At 41.4% G+C, this 21,970-nt stretch overlaps 1 protein-coding gene across 1 annotated transcript; it reads right to left on the bottom strand.

Moving 5' to 3' along the window:
• Positions 1-352: 352 nt before the first annotated feature.
• On the bottom strand, positions 353-19,582 carry alx4a (ALX homeobox 4a). The gene is made up of 4 exons (XM_084935060.1): positions 18,897-19,582; positions 8,806-9,122; positions 4,792-4,920; positions 353-4,110 (listed from the first exon to the last, which is right to left on the bottom strand). Exons 1-4 carry the CDS (start codon positions 19,432-19,434, stop codon positions 3,790-3,792), a joined length of 1,305 nt encoding a protein of 434 aa, XP_084791186.1. The 5' UTR covers positions 19,435-19,582; the 3' UTR covers positions 353-3,789.
• Between the last annotated feature and the right edge of the window lie 2,388 nt (positions 19,583-21,970).

Raw genomic sequence — 21,970 nt, 5'->3', positions numbered from 1 at the left:
TCATTTCAGCACTCGTGTCCCTTCAAAGGACCTGAAACGCACGGGGATTTCACAATGTGACTACAAGGATGACACAATATTTTGGCACGGTGGTGCGAAGTAATAAGACGGAGCAAATTTTATGGGTTTTCTCAACAGCCTCAGACACTTCTCTGGCCAACCAGCGCCTTTAGCTGACATCTTGAAAGGCTTCTCTTGAGACTCGGAGTGACTTGAGCGATCTTCGAGTGCTAATAGGAGGATGGTTTTCTTCTGTACCACGGCTGCAGTCGTTTGAGTTTTCTGGAAGTCTCGGTGTGCTGAGAAGCTGCAGGGAGCAGTTACTGTTTTGCTGCTTCCACCTTATTAAGGCTGTAACGCATTTCAGAACACAGCGACTCTAAATCAAAGTACAATAACTTATGGTATTTTAATCACACAAGCATGAGTAAATTCATACTCTCATTTCCAAAGACAGCTTAAAGCCACACAAACTTGGTAGGAGGGGGAAATTAAAGAATAACATGATGAGAAAACAATGTCCACAAACACTAGGAATACAAACAGATCATCACCAAGTTTAAGAGAAGTTTTACACTCAAATATTTATAAATTGTCCCACAAAATAAAACAGCATCAAATTAGTAAAATGTTTACGAGTCTTATGACACTTCAAGCTGCACGCACAACACTGTACATGCACACAACAGCACGCATTTATCATATATTTACTCCTATACTGATTACCTGACTTCAGTAGTATTAGAAAAATGAGAAAGGGGGACGTTATCACTCAAGGCTGGAGTTATGCAGCATACAAGAGAGATTTTTTTAATATAAAGCTGAATCTTGCATTAACAGGCTTTGTGTAAGTGTAGGAAATTACTTAAAGGGGTAAAAACAGTCCATCTTTGGTTTCCATATGTTTAAAGACCTCACTGGAGATTCTCATAAATGCACAGAAAACGGTAAACCTGAGCGTCTCATTGCCAGTATGTCTGCGTCCAGCTAGACCAACTAGAAGACAGACAGTCCTGTCCATCCTGACACACAATACTGCAGTCCATAGCCTCCACATGGCTCAGTGTTAATTAAAAAGCCTTCCTCGGTTGCCTGTGTGGCTGTGCCTCAGACCCTGCGATGAGGGGCTGCGGCTTGGGGCTGCTGGACATAGTGGGAGTGAGCGAAGGGAGAGGCGCAGTGCAATGTGTGTGATTGGGGAGGGGGGAGTAGATCTTTGAAAGCAGAGCCATGACAGCTGAGGGGGAAGCATGTGTGAGGCATGTTTGTTTTGCATTTACCCCCTGAGCGCAGCTGTGTGCACTGTCCTTTTCCCAGAACACCGGAACACAGCAGACGCCCTCACAGCTCGCCCTCCGTCCAACCCCTAGGCTAGAGCACAGGGGGCCCCATGTTCAGATTCGCAAGGATACCCTCTCACTTCTGGGATATGTCCTCTGTGCATGCACACGCCTCGCATTTGGACAGAGGAGTGAAACTGGAGGTGATTTGGACAACTTGAGGGCGATCTGCTCTGCTGACAGGTTTTAGCCCACACCTCACCTCTCTTACCTACCTACCTACCCAGGAGGAGAGGGAATGTGGTTTAGTTTAGGGAATTAGCAATGGTTGCTCTGCCTCGAGGTGGTACCACAAGGTATCGGGTTTGCTTTCTGAGACCATGAAACCCTTTGTTATGCTTCAGGCCTAAATCAGGCTTTGCAAACAAAGGAAGCCATGTATTACCTCATCTTGCTGCACTTGAAAAGCTCATCGGCTATTTCTGTCACTGCAAGATGCTGTTACCAGGGAAAAATGGAAGTTTGCTTATTAAATATGCTTAAAATTTTGAATGATATCCCTGGCAAGGTATGAGGTATCTGGCTGGGTCAACCTCTATCTTACACTTCTTTTCTTGGGGGCAAAGGACACAGACACAGGGAATAGTGCTTAAGTCCTGGTAGAAGTAAACTAGACGAAAGCAGAGGGAAGACATGGACCTGTCATGTTGGTATCTGACGGGGGAAAAAACAGCTGAAGCTAGGACCAAAGTTTTGTAGCTTTAATCCTTCTCTCCATGCCACAACTTTGTGATGGACACAATTATCCGGCCTTGTTCTGCTGTAGAGAACTTTCAGCCAGTTTTAACCTCATTCCCATCAGTCACCTCGCTGTAGATGGCAGATTGATCATCAAAGCACCAGTTGATTTTCTGCCATTTAGTTTGTTTTATGCTACAGCGTCAAATAATTAAGGTGAACTGGATCCGAGAGAGAGACCCGAGCTTACTCAGTACTACAGAACCCAGCTGATGTACACACTTTAGTGGGGCATCAACCCAAACACATTTGGAGTTAAGCTGAGGACTCACACAGAATCAATTTGAGAGTTTTTGTTGTCCTAGGTCACGGCCCATTGCAACCGAGTGCAAAGGAGACGATGATTTTACTTCAGCTTTAACACATTCTGGTCCAAATACGCTTGAATCTTCATGTATGCACGAGGAACAGATGCAGATGTCTTTGCTGGCCACAGGACCAAAACCTTAAAACCTTAAACAGAACCACAGAGGTCACTGTGCATTAATCAGGGTGATGGAGTACTTTGAAAGATTTGATGATGGTTAAAAAAAAAAGAAGAGGAAGAGTAACAATGACATGTATGCCAGCGCTGCACTGAAAGCCAAATGCAGGCTTGTTAAAGTCCAGAAAAGGCTGCTGAATACTGACATCCATTCAGTGCTTAAGAGCGTCAACACACGGTGTTATCCCCAGTAGCCCGCTCTGTTTCAAAAGAGGCTTCTGCTGGTTCCTGTGTTATTTCTGGCAGTCTGGCTGACTGGTAGGCACTTCTCTTTCTGAGACCTGTGAGACTAGAAATGCAAGGGGCACAGTCATGTCCACTTGGAGTCTTTCTCCTGAAAACAGAGCTGCATCTGTTTGGAGGCTGGCGCTCCCAGGCTCTTCAACCCTGAGAGCAGCAGGCCTGCTGTGCCCCTCTCGTACTCCCATACACCATTTCCTCCTCCTCTCTGGGCATCAGCAGGCTGGGTTTGTGCAGCAGGTGGATCTTTTACCCTTGGCCATACTCAAGAGAACCACTTTTCATCTGTTTTACTTTGTAATGTTAGAGGGAAGAGCCCCGTCTATGTTTTCAGTCACTGGAAAACATACCCAGACTTGGTTACTGTGACGCTTGTATTGATGGTCATCTCAGCACCGGCATGACTTAAGTTAATGCTGACAAAGAGTAAAATGTATGGAGGTTTTTTAAAGGGTTTTTTTTTCAGAATGTTTTTTAAACTAGCTGTGAAATCAAAACTTAAAATTAAATGACGCAAAAAAGGAAAAAAGGTGACATTTTAAATAACAAGATCAGAATAAAAACAGCACCAAAACAACGATACCAAAAGCTCTGTACAAATAGAAATTGTGTCTGTGTTAGCAAATAAGTGCATGGATTTTTCTTTTTTTTTCTTCTTTTTTTGGATTAATTGAACTTTTTCTAGCATCTTTTTTTTTTAATATATATATATTTGCTTCAGCACTACACTGCAACTCTGTTATACAGCACACCTTCACCTTCTCACTGGGCTTCCACAGCACTCACTGCTGTGCCACCAAAAACATGGCACTGCCGATTTTGCCAAATCTTTATCTCTCTTTTTTTCCCCCACATAATTTGATTGCAGCATTTTTGAAGGTAGCCACTGTTGCCTTGATTTTAGTGCCACCTCTTACTCCGTTCTGGGATTGTTTAGACTTTTCAGGGGTCAACAAGGTCCCCTGTCATCCAGCATGTGTCAACACATCATGTGGCCCAAGATATGGCTGCACTGTGCTCTTTGGCTTTCATGCGCAATGCGGCGATGCTGGAGGACTTGCGGTCGGGGTCCATGTTGAGATCGTAAGTGTTGATGCCTCCAGCCATGCCAGGAGATCCTCCAAACAGGCTGCCCATGTGAGCCTGGCCCACGTGACCTCCGGGACTCGGTACTCCCAGAAAATCAGACACCCCGCTGGCAGAGTGGGGGTGAGGTGTCATGCACGGAGTCACCGTGTCGCAGGGCACAACGCAGCCCGGCACGGGAGACGCAGCGCTGCTGCCGCCGATCCAGGAAGGGTTCTGGATCTGGAATATTGTTGGAAAATCAACATGAGTGAGGCAGTCACACACCTCATTATTTTGAATGCACGCTCAAAGAAAGCAAAGACTACATTGGCTGTTTAACCCACGAACACTTGTGTATACAATAGATTAGTGCAGGTGTATTTTTTGTTTATCTGGCTCTCCTTATCTTCAAGTGCCAAATCCTGTAACCCAGCACAGTCCAATCTAAACCCTTACATGCTTAAGGAATTTTGTAATTAGGGTACATATATTAGTTATTTGCGTCCTTGTTGAGGGTTAATGTTGGTAAACTGTGAACCTCCTGAAAAAATTAGACAAAAAACAGCATAGCATGTTAATCAGTACCCTACAGAGGTACAAAATGTGTTACATACTTTGCCCTTTTTCTTCTTAAAAATAATCTTACTATGAAGGAAAAAGGCCAAGTTTCTCAAAAATGTTCAACAACTCCTTGAAAAAGAGATTCTTTTTTTAACTGTTGCCACCTGCAGCAACTTTCCTGACGCAACGGAAGGCAATTAAAAGTTGATTTTATTGCAAGCGAATCGTTCCCAGTCTGTAGCAGAAATTAGGATCATAGCAGTAAAAAAAAAAAAAAAAAAAATCACCCCTGTCTACGTTTAGCTTTTGGTCGGGGGAGAGAGGTCTGAAAGAACACGTGTTAAAGAGCTCACACTGTACCTGAGCATAGTTTTCAGGACGAGTCAGGAGAGGCAGCTCGTAAGCTGTGGAGAAGTGTGTTCGGACCTGCTGCATCTGGCCAAAGCGTTCCCTCTTTCGCCATTTCGCTCTCCTGTTCTGGAACCACACCTGCAGAGAAAGGAAAAGGTCCAAATATCACAAAAACCACCAGCAACACTTGAGGTTTTCTTTACTTTCATCCAGGACAGAGTGTGCAGTCAGAGGAGCCTAAACTCTTAACAGCAGCTTTCCCCTCAAATCTAAAGGAAATACTTTTCTATAGATACAAATCTAAGTTTCCATTTCAAATGGGAAAACGACCCTTATGCGGGTAGAATGGCTGAAAGCCTGAATATCACAAATATTATCTGAAGCATATCAAAAATTCAAACTTAGGTGTAAACTTGCAGCAGGAAGGAATTATTATTTTTAGTTTTAATTATAATAATAATAAACAAAATCCTATAGATGATAAAGACAACAATGACGATAAAACATGTAAACAATGTGCTGCTGCCTTCGTCTCACTTTAGTGCTTATACGCTGACCGCCAAAAACAGACATCTATAATTATCTTTGAAGTCTGAACCCGATGGCGTTGTTTATCGAGAGCATTAGTTTGTTTAAATTATCATCACTGTCTCTGGCACGCTTTCGAGGTCACCTGATTTCCTTTGCAACTCTCAGCTACCAGCCTGGACTGATTATATTTTAAATTCGGCACCAAAAAGTTACCTTCCGATGGGATTTCTCACATTTTGTGCCCAGATATTTCACTGTAAATCTATGCAGGCAATAAAGGACATTGAAAGGTGAGATGGGATTATAAGTTGAGGTTTGTTTGCATTTTGCTTTTTAATTTCCTGAAGCCAAAACTCCTGGCTTTCTGACGCTGTCCCCTACTAAATTAAAGAAGCACACAGACCAAAGGGCATAATCCTTCTTTCCCTTATGTTTTAATGCATCCTCTTCTACACTGTCCAACTCAGGATGCTCAACCCCAGGCAAGATCACGCTGGCACTTTTGGACTAATATCGATAATTACACTCCAAAAATGTTTGTGTGCTACCTCCAAGGCCCAGTATAAGTGTCGGCAGCAGCTCGAACCTGCTCAGTCTTTGCTTCGTGCCAAGTCTGTTGGCTATTATACAGCGAGAACATATTTTTGCGTTGCACACGCTGCTTTGTGACAGTAATTGGTAAAGACCTTGACAGCTTAAGTAGCTGGTGGACTTTCAATGAGGCTTTATTTATGTTACTGCCCCAGAGAGAAAGAGCAGAGAAATACCAAACTGGCCCCAGCAGGAGAGCTGTATGGGGCTGAAAACACTTTGAAGTGAGAGACCGGCTCAGAGGATTGATAACCCGCCTCTGCTGTCACTCATGTCAGCTTCCAAGTCAAAGTAAAAAGAAATCCAAGGCTGAGCCTGGCTTCGGTTTTCCAACACTCTTAAGCGCCAATAATATCGCTGAAGCGCCTCTGAGCGGTGTTGTTGTTCATTAAATGTGAGTTTGTTCTCGTTTCTCCTCCTCCCACCACATAATGTCTTATTTCCTGTGTCAATTAAAGGTAAGATGAGGACAAGCAGTGGACACAAAACCCGAAGAAATGTAGAACTGAACTGGGAATGTGATGCAGCTGGAAAAGACTGCTGCAGCCTTGTTTTGTAATAGGCCATGATCAAAAGCGACACAGGATTTGCTAACACCATTAATATTATTTATATTAAAGGTATTAATAACTAACATTATATTTTCAGCTGCTAGTTTAACATGCAGTTAAACACAACATTACCTTTAATCATTTGCCTGAAATGTAAAAAGTGTAAAACATAATGATAAAGGTGGGTGAGAGCTATAGCAGTCACACCTGCCAACTAAAGTTGACCCTCACTGCCCTCGTTTAAAGTTTGGGTCTTTTTGTTTTTATTTTATTTATTTTTTTACCAGGCAATGCTAAATCAAATTTCAAGCTATTATCTGAAAACTTGGACGTAATAACTTGAGATTATATTTGATTAATTTTCTCAGAAGTTAGTAAGAAAAATTTTTGAGATCCTTAACTCACATTTCTTTTGAGTGGCAGAAACAAGCTTCCATATGAAGGTGAAGCTTTATCCTGTTAAATTTCTATGTTGTAAACACTTTTGTGTTTCCTATTCTGTACCTCCCGCTAACTCAAAGGCTAACAGTCTTGGCAGGGATACTGTTGCAAGACCTGTTAAGTCTTAATGTTGTTAGGTCCTATTTTTATTTTTAAGTAAAGGTAAAGTAAACAATATTTAGAGGTTTTTAACCTGTTGCTAATTGCAAGGAAGGAACGCAGCTCAACTCACAGTATTAGTGTAAACATGATTTCATTTTTTTTTTTTAAATGACTTCCTAGAAAAAATCAATTTTTATCAGTGTTGTGAGTTAGAGATGGTGACTCCACACTAGATGCCATGTTGATTCTCAGGACCAACAGAGCAGCGAACGATGCTATTGAAACCCTTGACCTTTGACCTTCCTATATTGTATATAAGAGCTGGGCTCACTCTCTTCCTTTGAAACCCCAAGACTGAAAAAGCAAACAACTCCGATCCCTGATGTTGTTTAACTGAAAGCCCCCTGTTTTCATGCAACGAACTTAAGTATGGACTCTCAGTGATTTTTGTCTTTTGTTTCTATAATTGAACAAAAGGTTTTTAAAAGCCGTCGTAGACTGTTTTTCTTTTATCAGCTGATCAACGTTTTTTTTCTTCCCATTTTGGTGTTTTTCATTCCAGATGTTGAAATGATGAGCTGTGAGGGCTTTTTTGTGCGTGTGTGTGTGGAGCACAGAGCCCCGTTCTCTGACTGACAAGGCATCTCGTGTCTTTTATCTTTTTTAACTTGAGCGTTTAAGAAGACCACTGGGAGAGCCGAGGGCTGTAAAAAGCTGCATTCATCTGAAGCGGGCAGGTCCGTGATAGCGCGAGCTGCAGAACAGAGCCGAGCAGCATACCTTGAGCGACTCGGGGTTGAGTTATAACCCTTTGGCTGCGTGGACTTCCTGCGTTTCGCTGTGGAAATTTGCTGGCCACTGCTCCATGTCGAAGATTGGTTTTAACCTAGCTCTTATCTCATCCCATGTATGACAGCCACGCACATCAAAAACTATATCCATAATATTGTCTCCGTACATTGTTGGAAGACATCACATGCCTTCAAATAGATATGAATTCACATATAAATCTCCAGCTCGCTAAAAGCCCACGGGAAAAGTTTCACACCTTACCCCCGGAGACAACAGCAGGGACACATTCTTGTCCAAAGAGGAACTTAATGAAAGAAAAACAGAGAAAATCCAGGGGCTTTTGTAGTCATACGCATGCACCACACACAGACATGGCGCAGAAACAGTGAAGGTTTCCTTCTCTGCCCATTAATGTTGGAATGTATCAAAGCAGTCATAACCGGGCCAGCGAGACACCTCAAGCCAGACAAACGCTGGCAAAGCTAAAATCAGAAATTCAGCAAATTAAACCGTTTAGGTGCAAATGCGATGGGGGGAAAAATAGAAACAGCGGTGTCAAAGGGGTCTCCTCATATGTTGATGAAAGTCTGCACTCCTAAAACTGCACATATGAGGCCCAGGCAGCTCAAACCTCAGCTACCCCCTGGGCCCCCCTGGCCTCTGTTAGCTCCCACTCCCCCACTCTCTCCCCTGACTCCCACATTACCAGATAAATCTCTCATGTTGTTCTGTGAGTGACGTTATCTGTGTCGAGCTGCAGATGCTCAAAGATCCATGAGGTTGTGATGCTCAGCTGTGGAAGAGCTTAGTTTTTCTTTTTACACCTCTAATGGAGAAGTTAATGTCTCTAAAGACACAAAACTGAACGACCACCCTAAATAAAGTTTTTTAATCAGCCTCAGTGTGTTATTATAAAGTGCAGTGTTTCCTTTTTTCCAGCTCATCTGCAGTTTGTTTAACCCATTTAGCTTCATGTGAAATTCCCCCTCAGCTGCTGCTGAGTGTGCTGCAGTACCTGCACGCGGGCTTCAGTCAGGTCCGTCCTGAGCGCGAGCTGCTCTCGAGCATAAACATCAGGATAGTGTGTCTTCTGGAAAACCTTCTCTAGTTCTTCCAGTTGGTAGCTCGTGAAGGTTGTGCGGTTGCGCCTCTTTTTGCCTTTGTTGCTTTCGCCACCATCAGCCTTTTCCAGAGGGCTCGCTAAGTCAGTGCCTGGCGTCCTATCAGAGGCCTTGACGCCCTGATCCTTCACAGCTAGGTATCTGGTGTCCATTCCAGGTGGGTCGGAGTCTGGGGCCAAGTCAGAATCTGCCAGACCAGAACTGTCTTTACCTAGTGAGTCAGGAAAAGGTTAAAAACTGTTAGGAGAGGTTTGTGTTTCTATAATTGTATCAGGACTGATATTTGTGAATGTCTGAAGTTCAGATTTTTTTTTTTTTAAACCCCAAATGCATGTAAAGAAAAGTCATTACATGACACTGCCCAAAAAGGATGTAACTTGACGATTAGACACACAATGTTTTATTGGAGAGGATATATTAGTTTAATAAAATAAATGTGTTTTTAACGGTGTTTGTCCAAATGCTATTATTCAGAATTTAAGGAAGCAATTCACACTTCACTGATTCAAATCACATGTGGATGAGTTTGAACAAGATGAAAGTTTTTATTGCCCCGGCCTTTTTTTCTGTTCCTCTTTTTGGCACAAAGATTTGAAATGGTTTCTACTCAATATTTTGCAACATTTTTGCTCTTGAAAAATTGAGTTTTAAGACCGTGTATTTCACACGCCCACGGCTACTGAAAGATAAATGCTATTATTTATCAGCGTGGCCTTATTTGGCTTTCTCAAATCACCCTGTTCCCCTTAGAGCCATGCTGATATTAAGTGTTTTCTAATCTGAGACCCTCTCAAAAAGTCAGATAGATATAATCTATTACAGTACTGGGCACTTGGGACAAACATTTTTCATTTTGTCAGCACCCTTTAAAAGTAAATAAATGAAAGAAATGACTGATCCTCTATCCTACTAAACGTCCCAGTCACATGGCTCCTGGCAGCGTGTTCATAAATGATGATTTATGCCTTCGATCGCTGTGATATTTCATGGGGTTTGATTGGGTGGAACAAAGGGATTTCTCGCTCTTTGTGAGGAAATTCTGCGACTTGTGAAATCCGCTGGTGTGCAGAGCCGAGAGTGCGCGTCAGTGTGTTTGTCTGTCTGAGTGTGTAATGGATGGTCTTGATCACTGGCTGCTTACAGGCTCCAGTTGTAGTTCGTAGATCATTCTGCGATGTGTTTGGGGGGGTGAGAGCAGAAACTCAGGCTATAATTTGAGCCTGACAGAAAATTGGATTTTTTTTTACAACTTTTTTTTTTTTACCTTCCTAAACCACCTCTAATCCAACACACACCCACACACAGACACACACAGAATACTTTATCCTCATATTAGTCGTATGTGTAACTGAAGTCTGTCATGTGGCTGCAAAGTCACCTGGCAGCAAAACTGTCAAAATGAAATAGCTGCAGAGCGGCTTCTAGCCACGCAAACGAGATAGAGATCTTTGTGCTTTCTTTCTGTCTCAGTTACAAACACGCTCCCTCTTTCTTCATGGCTCAGCTGATCATAAATTTCAACAGCCATGTCTCTGAGTTGGCAGGACTTTTGGGGCCCCGCTGATCTAATCAATTGTAAACACATCTCTTGGTTAATAACTATTCCCGTCATGGGGAGGGGGGATTCGGATTGATCACCATGATTTAGAGTAGCCGTGCGGCACCGTCCTGCTTGTCGATTTTTTCTGAGGCAAAGTTATTTTCAGGAACGAGGACGTCTCCGCTCATCTGCTCATCCGACAATTTGTCAGGTTAGGAGTGGGAGGTGTGTGCGTTTGTGTGAGCTCCTGCTCAGCGCTCGGTCAGCAAAGAAGGCATCACACATGCACACACACACCCAGTGACCCCATCTCAGAGCCATTTTGGGTAATGCACTACAAGGTGAGCTGAAGGGACCCTGATTCCCTCCCCTCTCTCTTTCTCTACTCAATTCTGTCTTCTAACACATTTTTACGAGATAAATTTGCGAGCATCTGTTTATTACTTTTGCTGCAGTTGTTTTCTTGACTGTCGAGTACAATGCTGGACTGTCAGTAGCTAATAGAGACCAAATTCCTAGTTTACAATCCTTATCTTGTTTGCAGGGATATGAATAATAAAAACGAGCATATTTTTCCAATTAATACCAGGCAAAGCATTTGGCTTGGTACTAAAAAAAAATACTGAGGCCTGTTCTGGACAGCAGAAGCTGTGTGGCTCTTATTTTATTTTATTCAGCCTTGCAAAGAAGAAGAAAACGGAAGAAAGTAAAAACCTGCCTTGCTGCACGGTTTGCAGCGTGCATCCGACCAGATGCGTTTTAGCTCTACGACGTTCAGAGAACAGAGAAGTCTGGTCTCCCCTGATGGGCTCAGGAGCTGTGTTTTGGTGCAGACCGCTTGCTGGGGGTCCAGTGCTTCCAACATTGCCTCACTGTCCATGACTAACATACCCTGTTGAGCTTGAAGGGAGAAAATGTGTTTTCTCCTAGCATAAATACTATGCAGTTATTTAATCATATTTCCCTGGCCTGCACCCACAGTCCCTGCAAAGCAAGAGCTGTCAGGCTGTTTGAAATCATGAGGCCTCTCACTGATCAAAGGCAGTTGTTTATATCGCGTCACTGAAGTTTTTTTGGCAGGGCGGGATATTGTGACAATCTCCTGCTTGTTATCCATGCAATCTTCTGTAGCACTCCGGTACTGGCCAAGGTGAAGAGCAGTGGGCCCTCCTGCAGGGAATGCCATATGCAGAGAGAGCACAAGAAAGACTGGCTGCAAAGAGTGCTGTCAGGATCAAATCTCCTCTCAGAGAGGCAGGAAAGGAGCGACTGTGAAAAACATGTGCTCCATCAAAACCTCTATCACAGTGCTCATGACTTCAGCTGTTCTCTCACAGTTTTAGCTTACACCTGCACTTCTGCGTGCAGCGTCTCTAACTCACGTAGGCCAGAACAGTCCAGCAAATGCACGCACCAGAATTATTCTCTTTTAGATGAAAATGCCATGAAGATGTTTTTAGCCACGACCACAGAATATTCTATTTTCAATGCAGTGACTCTACCAGCCAGCATCTGTTCAAATTACTGTGCAGCTCTGTGCCGCGTGGACAGGGAACGGTCTGCAGACATAAAATAAAACTCAGAAAATTCTTCCGAACGAGATCAGGAGGGATTTAGAAAATCACAGTTACACACTTGAATAAAAGTTCTGCTGCGTCTCACACACTTGCAATTTTGCAAGGCCATCGGGGCACAACAGACGCTCTTATGGGCTAGACGGGGACGTGGCGTGGGCTGCTTAATTCGAAGCTGAAAACGAGGGGCAGCATCAAAGTGTAAATTTAACAGGGCTGTAAAGTGACAGGGCACTTTTCCTGGCCTCTTTATTGACTGGGATGACTGGGGTCAGCGTGGTGTGTTAAGAGGAAACACAATAAATCATACACCCCACGAAGGCTGAGAGAGATTAACAACGTGTCATTCAAAGTGAAAAGGAAATATCTCAAAAAGTAGAGAAAGAAGAAAAAACACTAGCAGAGTATATTTGGATTACATTTGTGAAAGAGAAATTAAATTGGGGTCATCAGAAGAGCCTAGCCGTGCACGCTGGGCAGTCAAACTAAAGCCTTGAAGATCGATGTAAAATATGATGCCGTTTTCAGATGCTCTTTGTTTTACTCATCATCCGGTTTAACTCCATAACAGATCACAAATGCAGACCTAAGCAGACTGCTGCTAAAATGAAAGATTTGCAATATAATGTGTAAAATAAAGTGTTTTATCATTATTTTATTACAAAGACCCGAGACTTATTTTTTGTAATGAATTATTGTTTCATATTTGTACTTTTAGTTAAAGCTAAAGTATTTTTAATTGTTGCACAACAGTGAGACTCAAATGAAACCTTTAAACAGATACAGAATGAGTACTTATTTACATAGTCAGCAGTTTGAAAGCACATCAGCACTAAATTTAAGTTTCATGCAGCGTGCCAAGTACATCACTGATATCCTTTCTTAGCTCCGGGTTTGGTCTCAACCAACACATTTACTCTCCTTCATTATATTCCTGCACTTTGTTTAGTGTCAAAAGCATTAAATATGTGGATCAGACAATTTACCAGCTGTATGTTATAAGAGATCCTCTCAGTGTTGTTGTGTTGTTTTTTTTACATCATTTAAAAAAAAGAAGAAGAAGAAGTCCAAAAACATCTTCAACCTCTGCTGAAGATGAAGCGATCATGGCCTTGTCTCTTTTGGAAGGATATTGCTGCACTTTGGTTTCTTTGCTGTAATATCAGGTGCTTACATACATACAAGCATACAAAATGCACTTTTACACCACTGCTGTACACTGGGAAAACCTGATACTAAACAAAAGAAGCATGAACACATTTCTGTTTGTTCAGTGTTTGTAACCATGCAACAGGTAGCCATTAACCTCTCTGCACCAGCTGAATGCCGAATGATCAGAGCAATAAGCCATCTCGGCAGGCTGTGAAAAATTCAGACTGTGAAAAAAAATCCCATAAAGACAAAGGTTGATAAATCACCTCTCACGCAATCTCTGTCTTTCTCGCTCTCACCCCCCCTCTGCATCGCTCTCCCTGTCTCTCACCCACCAGCTCTCTTCCAAATGTTTCTTCCAGACTTTGGAACAAAACTGAATTTCCTCCATCTTATGTTTTTGTTGTGTGTTCGAAACAGAACATTCCTTCCGAGTGCAAAGAGCTTGCTGGTCTACATTTTTCTGTTTTGTTTTTTTCGTGAGAATGCACAGACATAAAATGAAAAAAAAAAAAAACCTTGTTGAAAACATGCGTGATGGCTTTTTTTCCACTCAAGGTTTCAATAACTGCAAGTGAATTTGAGAACACAACGTGCAACCAGTTTCCACCAGCTAAACATCCAAAATGCTTCGGTCCTAACAAAGCGTTCTGCGGCAGCTCTGTTTGGAAATTAAAATCTCCCAAACGGCCTCGCCTCTTTGATTAGGAAATATTAATTACCCAGCAGCAGGAATACTACAAATACCACAACTGATCAGACCGACAAAAGACGCTGACACTGACAGAAAAACTGGGGAATCCTACTAAATCAATCACAAATCATAAGCTAAATTTTAACATTAAAAAAGAACCACAGAGTTTCAATAATATGGTTTGTAGAATAAATAATAAATAAACTGAAGAAAAAAATCTATTTTTGTGTGTATTTTAGTTGAACTTTATGTTTACATCATCATCAGAGTTTCAGAAAGTGCCCGGCCTTCAAAAAGCAGAAATCACAACAGAAGAACATCTTGAAAAGAAAAAAAACACCAACAAGTTATTGATTTGGAAATTTGAACCATTTGCCATAATTCACCTCGCTAAACAATAAGTGTACAAAAAATTTCAGAACCAATCTGGAGTCTTCTAGTTCTGCGTAAGCGGTCAGTTTACATGAAGCAGTGACAAAGAGACCAAAGGAAGTCCTGGTCCTCATGAGCCTTTTTCTTTTGCCCTGCTGCTCTCACTCGGCCATGCAAACCGAGCCTAATGTAAATTACCCTGCCAAACTTTAAGCTAAATGGTAAAATGATCCTGAGTCCTTGTCACCTCCACTCATGTCACCGAGTTGCTGAAGTGTGCCTCAGTTGTCTGGGCTGCGTGGCTGGTTCCCATTATGCCCTGCTCGAACCAATCAGCACAGATTGCCATTACGAGTGGGTGAAATTGTTGCAGTGGGGCTAAAAATGGTTAAGGAATATAAAAAATGTAAAAAGGCTATACAGGGGCAAAACCTCACGAGGCCATGAAAGCATTATGTAAATGATGGTCCTACTGAAGATAATTTCCTTAACTGCCTGTGTAAGTTATGAAATATTAATACCTGCAGGGCAGCAGAGCAGTATTTAATTCTGGCTGTGCAAAGAAATCAGTTTAGCAAACAGCAATTTTTTATAGCTTTCAACTGCACCAGCGACATGTCTTTAGTGAATAATGTTACTGCCTAGTACACCTTAAGAAAAAAAAGTATAAAAAAGTATAGTAGGATTGCAGGCCTTCCATGCAACAGCACAGATGAGTGACAAATTACAGGAAAAAACTCAACTCCCGTCCCCTACAAGGAAGATATGTGGTGGGAGTTCTTAATGACCACCTTTACTCTCTAATGGAAGATAACCCTCACCCCACTCCAACTCATAAGGCACAAGGAGGTCACTGAGTAGTGATAAGGATGAAGCTCATCATATGGAAGGCCTAAAGCCTATGATGGCAGATTCTGGATTGGCACTCTCCACCATCAGAACTCAAAATGAGGTAAACATCTTCTTTCATCCCTCCAGTGCGACATTTCAGATATTTCAGATTACTAATAACTTTTTTCTTTTCCTTTAAATTGTCAACCATCTGCACTTTGTCATGCTGGGGTAGTTAACCATGCACCGTGTAAAGCTCGAGTCCAATTCTAAATGTTGCAAAGAGCTCTGTTTTGACACCAGAGCGTTTCGGATGGGGGGGGGCTCAAATGGATTTTCTCTGCTGTGCGCTTGCAGGGGAGCTCCCGCTCCTCTCCAAACACATGAGGGCAGGAACGCCGAGCTAAAGGTCAGCACCCTGAGACACTGAGAGAAGACATGGACACATCAAAAGAGGAAGAGGATCACAAAGACATGTAGGTGGTTGTTTTAAGACTACGAAGTGACCTACCGGGTCCCTAGATTTCTATTTTTTCACCATTTTTGAAACTTTTTCATACAGTAGAGTTTGTGAATCGCATGCATATTTTTCTGGTTGTGGTGGTGACAAGATTTCTTTATAAAAAGAAAACGTGCATTATCTGTGATGGGAAATAATTACCAATTTTCAAGGTCCCTTATTTTTAGTATTTCAAGTTTCTGCAGCTTGTTTAACCTGTTGGAAAACCATACACCACTGAAATTGCAAATATTATAATATTTTGCCTGTAAAATCATATACATTATGCTGTGAAACAAATGACCTACAAAAATCCAGTAGTCCAGAAACACTCATTAATCTCCATATGGAATATTTTCTCCAGTATATTAAATTTTGAGGGATTTTTTTAAATAATACTTAATTAATTCTTTATTTTTTTAAGGAATGTGAACCCATAACTTTGGCTCTTTTTTAATAGATATTTTAATACAATTAAATCTGACATGTAGCCTGACTGTTGCTTTAAATCAGCCTTCAAACAGTGTTTTTAACCACACACTGCTCTTTCAGCGCGCTCTCTCATATTCTTCTCCCAGTCTATCAGTCGGCCTCAGGCTGTCAGCCCTCAGCCTGAGCTGAAAGCTCTCTTCGGGCTCCAAGAGCTGCCTTGTTGATTTGCTGTAACAATATGATTGGCAGTGTGCTGAGTATAAACAACATAGCCGTGTTTGCAGTTCCTCTAATGTAAGTAAATGTTTATTAGACGGTTACGCAGCTCTGTGTCTCAATTATGGCTGGCAGCCTGCGCTTCAGACAGCTCGGAGACCAGTCATCGCATCACCTTTGACTGAAGGGATCAAGCCGCAAATTATAACAACACAGCAAATCTCTGACAATTTGAGTGAGTGTGTAAAATACAGGTTTGATAAAAGAAATGAGCCAGGAAGTAAAACAGTCCAGCATTTTCCAATAAAAACATCAGGGATCGTTTATAAATTCTTCCCTTGGCTCGCGAGTTCAGCATTTTTTACTGCTGTGTTCAATTTATGTTGAGTCAGTGAGCGCTGCAGAAATCAGTGAAAAACCTGCAGCCACTGATAAGCACAGGGAGCCCCCTCCCACCACCCACAGCACCACCCAGACTCACACAGTTTTCCTCCAGTATTTTAGGAATTATGCGTTTAAACTGGGAATTAGATTTTATTTCTACAACTGTAACGCCGATTTAAAAAACAATACAGGAGATCTGCAAATATCAAGCAGGATGTCACGTGTTTCCAAACTGGAGATTTAAAGGAGGATTGGCTCTCTGAGGGTCAAGCCTGAGCAGAGAAATAAAAGCAAACAGAGAAGGTTGACATCTGAGTCGTATTAATGCCCGAGCACTGATAGCGTGGATATGGGTTTTGTTTTCTTGCTTTCTTCACTGTGCATTTGGACAGTATTGAGTCGCAGAAGGAAGCAGAATCCACGAGAACCTGAAAACCTGACAGAGGTTTTTCACGTCCAGTTTTTAAAACTGGCGGTAAAATGATAAAGCACCAAAGAAAAGTGAAACTGAAAAGCTGGAATTAAAATTTTATGTCATTAGAAAAAAAATTCTTTATGGGTATCTGCAGCAAATATGATATCAAGATTCCTCTTTAAGCCTTTAATTTAAAAACAAAACAAAACACAATAATCGGGTTTTTTTGTATTTATATAAATAAGTTTATCATAAAAATGATTTTGGTTCTTTAGTAGTTCATAGCTCTTACTGAAGAAAAAAAGTGTAGTTTAAGTATCGGTCTAATGACTGCGGCTCACAACATTACATAAAAAATTTTATTTCGATTTTTATTCTAGATCCATCAGATCTACGCCAAAGTTAACGAGTAATAAAAAGCTTAAGAGCCATTTTAAAGGAGCAGAATGCCTTTTTGAAAAGACCGTTCTATGTTGTTGACATTGTGAAGCTATAAAGAGGCCGACATCCGGAAACTGTCAAAACATCCCTAAACCCCATCGAATTAAAAAAAAAAAAAAAAGATAAACAGACTGTGTTTGTGGACGATCGTGGAGGGATGACTTCATGCGTAAAGGCGACACAACAGAGGCCTCCCATCAAACAATTATTGTTGTTTGAATTTATTTTATTGTTTGCTTTATTCATTTTCTGCAATGTTAGCTCTCTTTTTTGGTTATTTTTTTTTATTCTATTATTTTTTTTTTTTTACAGTATTTCAATTATTACGTTTAAGCACAGATGTTCACTGAGCTATAGATATAGAAAGCACGAGAACGAAACTGAGTCCAGATAATATATATTTCATTCAGAGAGATAGAGATAGATTTAATTTCACACACACACACACACACACACACACACACACACACACACACACACACACATATATATATATGATGGGCCGTTTTCTTATTGTTAACCAAGAAATGACGTACCTGTTTTTGAACAACAGATAATACCAAAGGAAGTTCACTATATCGTCTTTCGTTTAGTTCGCTGTAGGTTAAAGGCGTTTTATGCGCTGAGAAAATGCTGTTTAAAAGTGGCCGCCCGCCTAACTAGGGTCAAAGTTTTATTCACACCCTCATCATTTACCAATTACAGCAGCGCCCCTTCGCAATTAAACTAATTGGATCCAATCAGGCGGTGCAATGAAATGAAAATATCATCAGTTTGGGGCTCACTATTTGTGCCATCTGAAAACCTGTTAATTCAATTGTCCGACTCCACTCCAATATTAAGGATTGTAGTGCAGATTATCGCATTAAATTCGCCCTAATTTAATTTTGATGGCCAAAGAGACAATTTGATAGTCGGGAAGATTATTGCTCTCCTTAACCGCGTTACGCACAGAACCGCTGCCTCTTTGAGAGCCTGCATATGCTGCAGTTGACACTTTTAATGCTTCCGAGTTTCACCTCTCTGCGGATGACAGAAAGTTAGAAAAAAAAACAGTTTTGGATAAATGGTTTGATTAATCAGAACACTCCTCCATTCACGCCGATCTGCGCTCTGCTTGCTCACTTGTGCATCCGTGCCATTGGTGATCAAATCTCACCCTTAATAGCTACCCGCGGAGTTTGTGGGAAGAAGCGGAGCAGTGAGTGACAGGTTCAAAGCAAGTGTGCCTAATCGAGAAATCAGACGTAAAACTAACGCCGCGCTGACTCCCTCCGGAGAAAACACCCTGATGCTGAGCGATCACGGTAGCTTTTATTTGCACAGCGTGCCCTTTGATACACAGGCCCTTTCGATTTCTTCCCTTTAAACTGAAAACACAAGATTAAAACTCTGATCTGTTTTTTTTCCTCATCTTAATTATTTCCCCACTCACCGTAGCAAGAGATGAGCGCTCCGTTGTGTCCCCTCTCCTGGTGCAGTTTGTCCTCCTCGGGGGGTGTTTTGCAAGAAGACCTCTGCATGAAGAGGTGGTATTTGCTGAAAGTGCCTTGCCCAGCTGCGGCGGCATCCAATGACTGGCACTCCTGTTGGAAGGGGCTCCTGGACTTTTCTCCGTAACCCTGACCTTTGTTGGGCAGGAAGGCAGCGGGGCTGTATTTGGTATCAGTAGCTGGGAATGTCCTAAAGTGGTCCGTCTGGTGATCCCTACCTTGCGCAGCAGAGGAGCTATAATATGAATCCATGGATGTCATATCGCTGTATGAAACGCAGGTCTCAGTGTTCATGCCTAAAAAAAAGAGTGAAAGGGAGAACAAGACCAAACTTTTCTCTCTCTCTCTCTCTCTCCCCCTCTCTCTTCCTATCTCTCCCTCTATTGGAAAGGGAAGCGCAGAAACCCCTTCCTCTCCTTCTACCTCGTTCAGATGAAAATAGACACACACATATACATCCACACGCACGCACGCATACATACATGCACGCGGAGACTGCAGCGCACACCAGACCGCAGCTGGGTTTGGTTATAAAACGATTCAGATCTTTTCCAGGAAGCACTGTCGTTGACCAAACACTCCACAACTCCCCTCAGGTTTGAGGAGAGTTACACAAACCCGTCTTCCCTTAGAGGATGGGACACAGATCTCCTGCCTTCGAGACCTCTCCCAAGTGATTATGTTGATGACAGGAACGAGTTAGTGCGCTCATTTGGGGTTTTTTTTCTTAAAAAAAAAGGAAAAGGAGTTTGCAAGAAGAGGGGCGTGGGGCTTAACACGTGACAATAAAGCAATTTGGATATGAATATATAGCCTGCGAGTGATGGCACCGGGGCGGAAAGGGGACAATTTTGTCCTTCATTCGCAATGGTTCATCAAGGGCAAATCATCCATATTCAGCCGACAGATCCAAGTATGTGGCTTCGGAATAACACGAGTATTGCTTTAAAAGATCTTTTTGTTTTCATCTCTGAAATATCAACTGAAACGGGTTTCGGAGTCACTTGCATCCTATTAATTTCAGCGAAAAAAAAAACCCAGTTTGATTTGTGGCGATAACTATTTTAGCTTTATTAGACTTTTACATTTCAGTTAAATACGATTATTATTATTACAGTCTTACTAAATAATACACCAGCATCCAGGTAGATTATGTGCACAAACCACCGAAAGATTTGAGTTATTACTGATACTAATTAATATATTTGTTTTGTCATGCTGAACGACAGCTTTAATAGCGTGCCAGAAATACTTTTCCTCTGAATAAAAGAGTTCAAAATTCATTTTTCGAATTAGTTTCCTTATGTTTTTTTTTTATGACATAGGAGATATAATTTTACGCCCAGAGAAAAGCTTGGGAGTAAAATAATATTTTTATGTAATTTGTCTTTTTATGTTTTCATACTGTATATAAAATAAAAGCGTGAACATCTTACACAACGACCGTTCTTAAGGATTACTTAGAAGTGAGTATATTTCCGGTCTGCTTTAGCTAACCTTTCTATTAACCTGACCAGTATAAAAACATCCTGTTGGCTTATTGAGGTTTCCTACCTTATTATCATTTATAATTATTATTTGCAAATAATTAAGTACATAATGGCTTTTTACCTGTAATCATGTGCAGTACAATTCAAGCCCTGCTGTATTTATGAATGAAATTTTTGTAGGCTATGAATTTGTCTCAGAGAAAAAAATATTTTTGATGATAATAAAAAAGTGATCATTTTACTCCAATTATATCACAGCTTCAAAATGAGTCTGTTATATTTGATTCAGGATATTTTGAATATTGATATTTTCCATTATCCATAGACACCCATGCCAAATGGAAATATATATATATATATATATATATATATATGCATGTGTGTGTGTGTGTGTGTGTTAGTTGCTCTTCCAGTGGAGTGCACATTTGTTTTGCATATACTCACAGAGCTTATGGGCAAGCAGCAGAAAGAAAGACGGATGAACTGCTCGCTTCACATTATATGCGGACACACACTGCATTCAAGGCACAAGTAAGCTCATACTGTCACACACACATGGTGGACACATGCAAACACGCGTTTTATGTCCGAGGGAAGAAAAGAAAGCAAGCGAGTGAAAGACGAGCAGAAATCTGCTGCTTTGACTTGATTGGATTTCAAATTAAATCCATGAGAATGAAAGGTGTCCATAGTTGCATGTCTGATGCAATGTTCATGCTCTGAAAACCTGGCTCACACTCTGCTGTAAACCGACTGTCCTCAGGGAAGAGATAAAGTGACTTTACAAGAGTTTATGTTGCATCTTTTGCTGTCAAACAAATATCTAATTGCTTTGAACTCACTCCTCTTTTTCCAGAAGGACGATTTATGGCAGTGAACCAGAGTTCATGATCACTTAAACTAATCGTCAACCTGGTAGAACAGTATACTTCTGTCTGGGCTTTTTCTTAGCAGAGAACCTGACGATAACTGATGAGCTTGTGGCTTCTTGTACACTGCATGCGAATCAAGAAAGTATCGATTAATTAATGAATCCTTTCAGAGATAAAAACTTGTATCCTAAGTGTCAGAATATTACCTAATGTGATGGCTGTAAATAAAGATGAAATGTAGCATAATTTATTATTCCTTTTGAATTTTCTTGGTGTGTTTAGAGGGTGCTTCATGCTTTGGCCACAAACATAATCTGGTCTCCTTTTATTCAGCGGACAAAAAACAAAAAAAGTATCCACAGTTTTACTAACTGATCTTACAAGAACCTTGGACACTCTTTGTTTTTTGCAGCCCAGGAAGGTCGGAGCGAGAGCGTGTGGGATTGTAGTCCTCACTACTAAAAAATTATTTACATGTCAGTTTTCTGGCACCGTGAGTGGAAGCGTCCCCCTAACAGTAGGCCCACCTGCAGTGAATAATGGAGCATTAAAGCACACAACACACACACACATACACAATGAATGCATTCATGCATGGATCATATTTTACTTCCAAAAACTCGGCTTGCGTCTGTCTTTATAAAGTCCAGTATT

Source organism: Perissodus microlepis, chromosome 1 (assembly GCF_051167445.1).
Source record: "Perissodus microlepis isolate ML-2025 ecotype Zambia chromosome 1, ASM5116744v1, whole genome shotgun sequence".
Taxonomy (NCBI): domain Eukaryota; kingdom Metazoa; phylum Chordata; class Actinopteri; order Cichliformes; family Cichlidae; genus Perissodus; species Perissodus microlepis.
The sequence above is the reverse complement of the archived record's forward strand: the minus strand, read 5'-3'. Positions and strand labels throughout refer to the sequence as shown.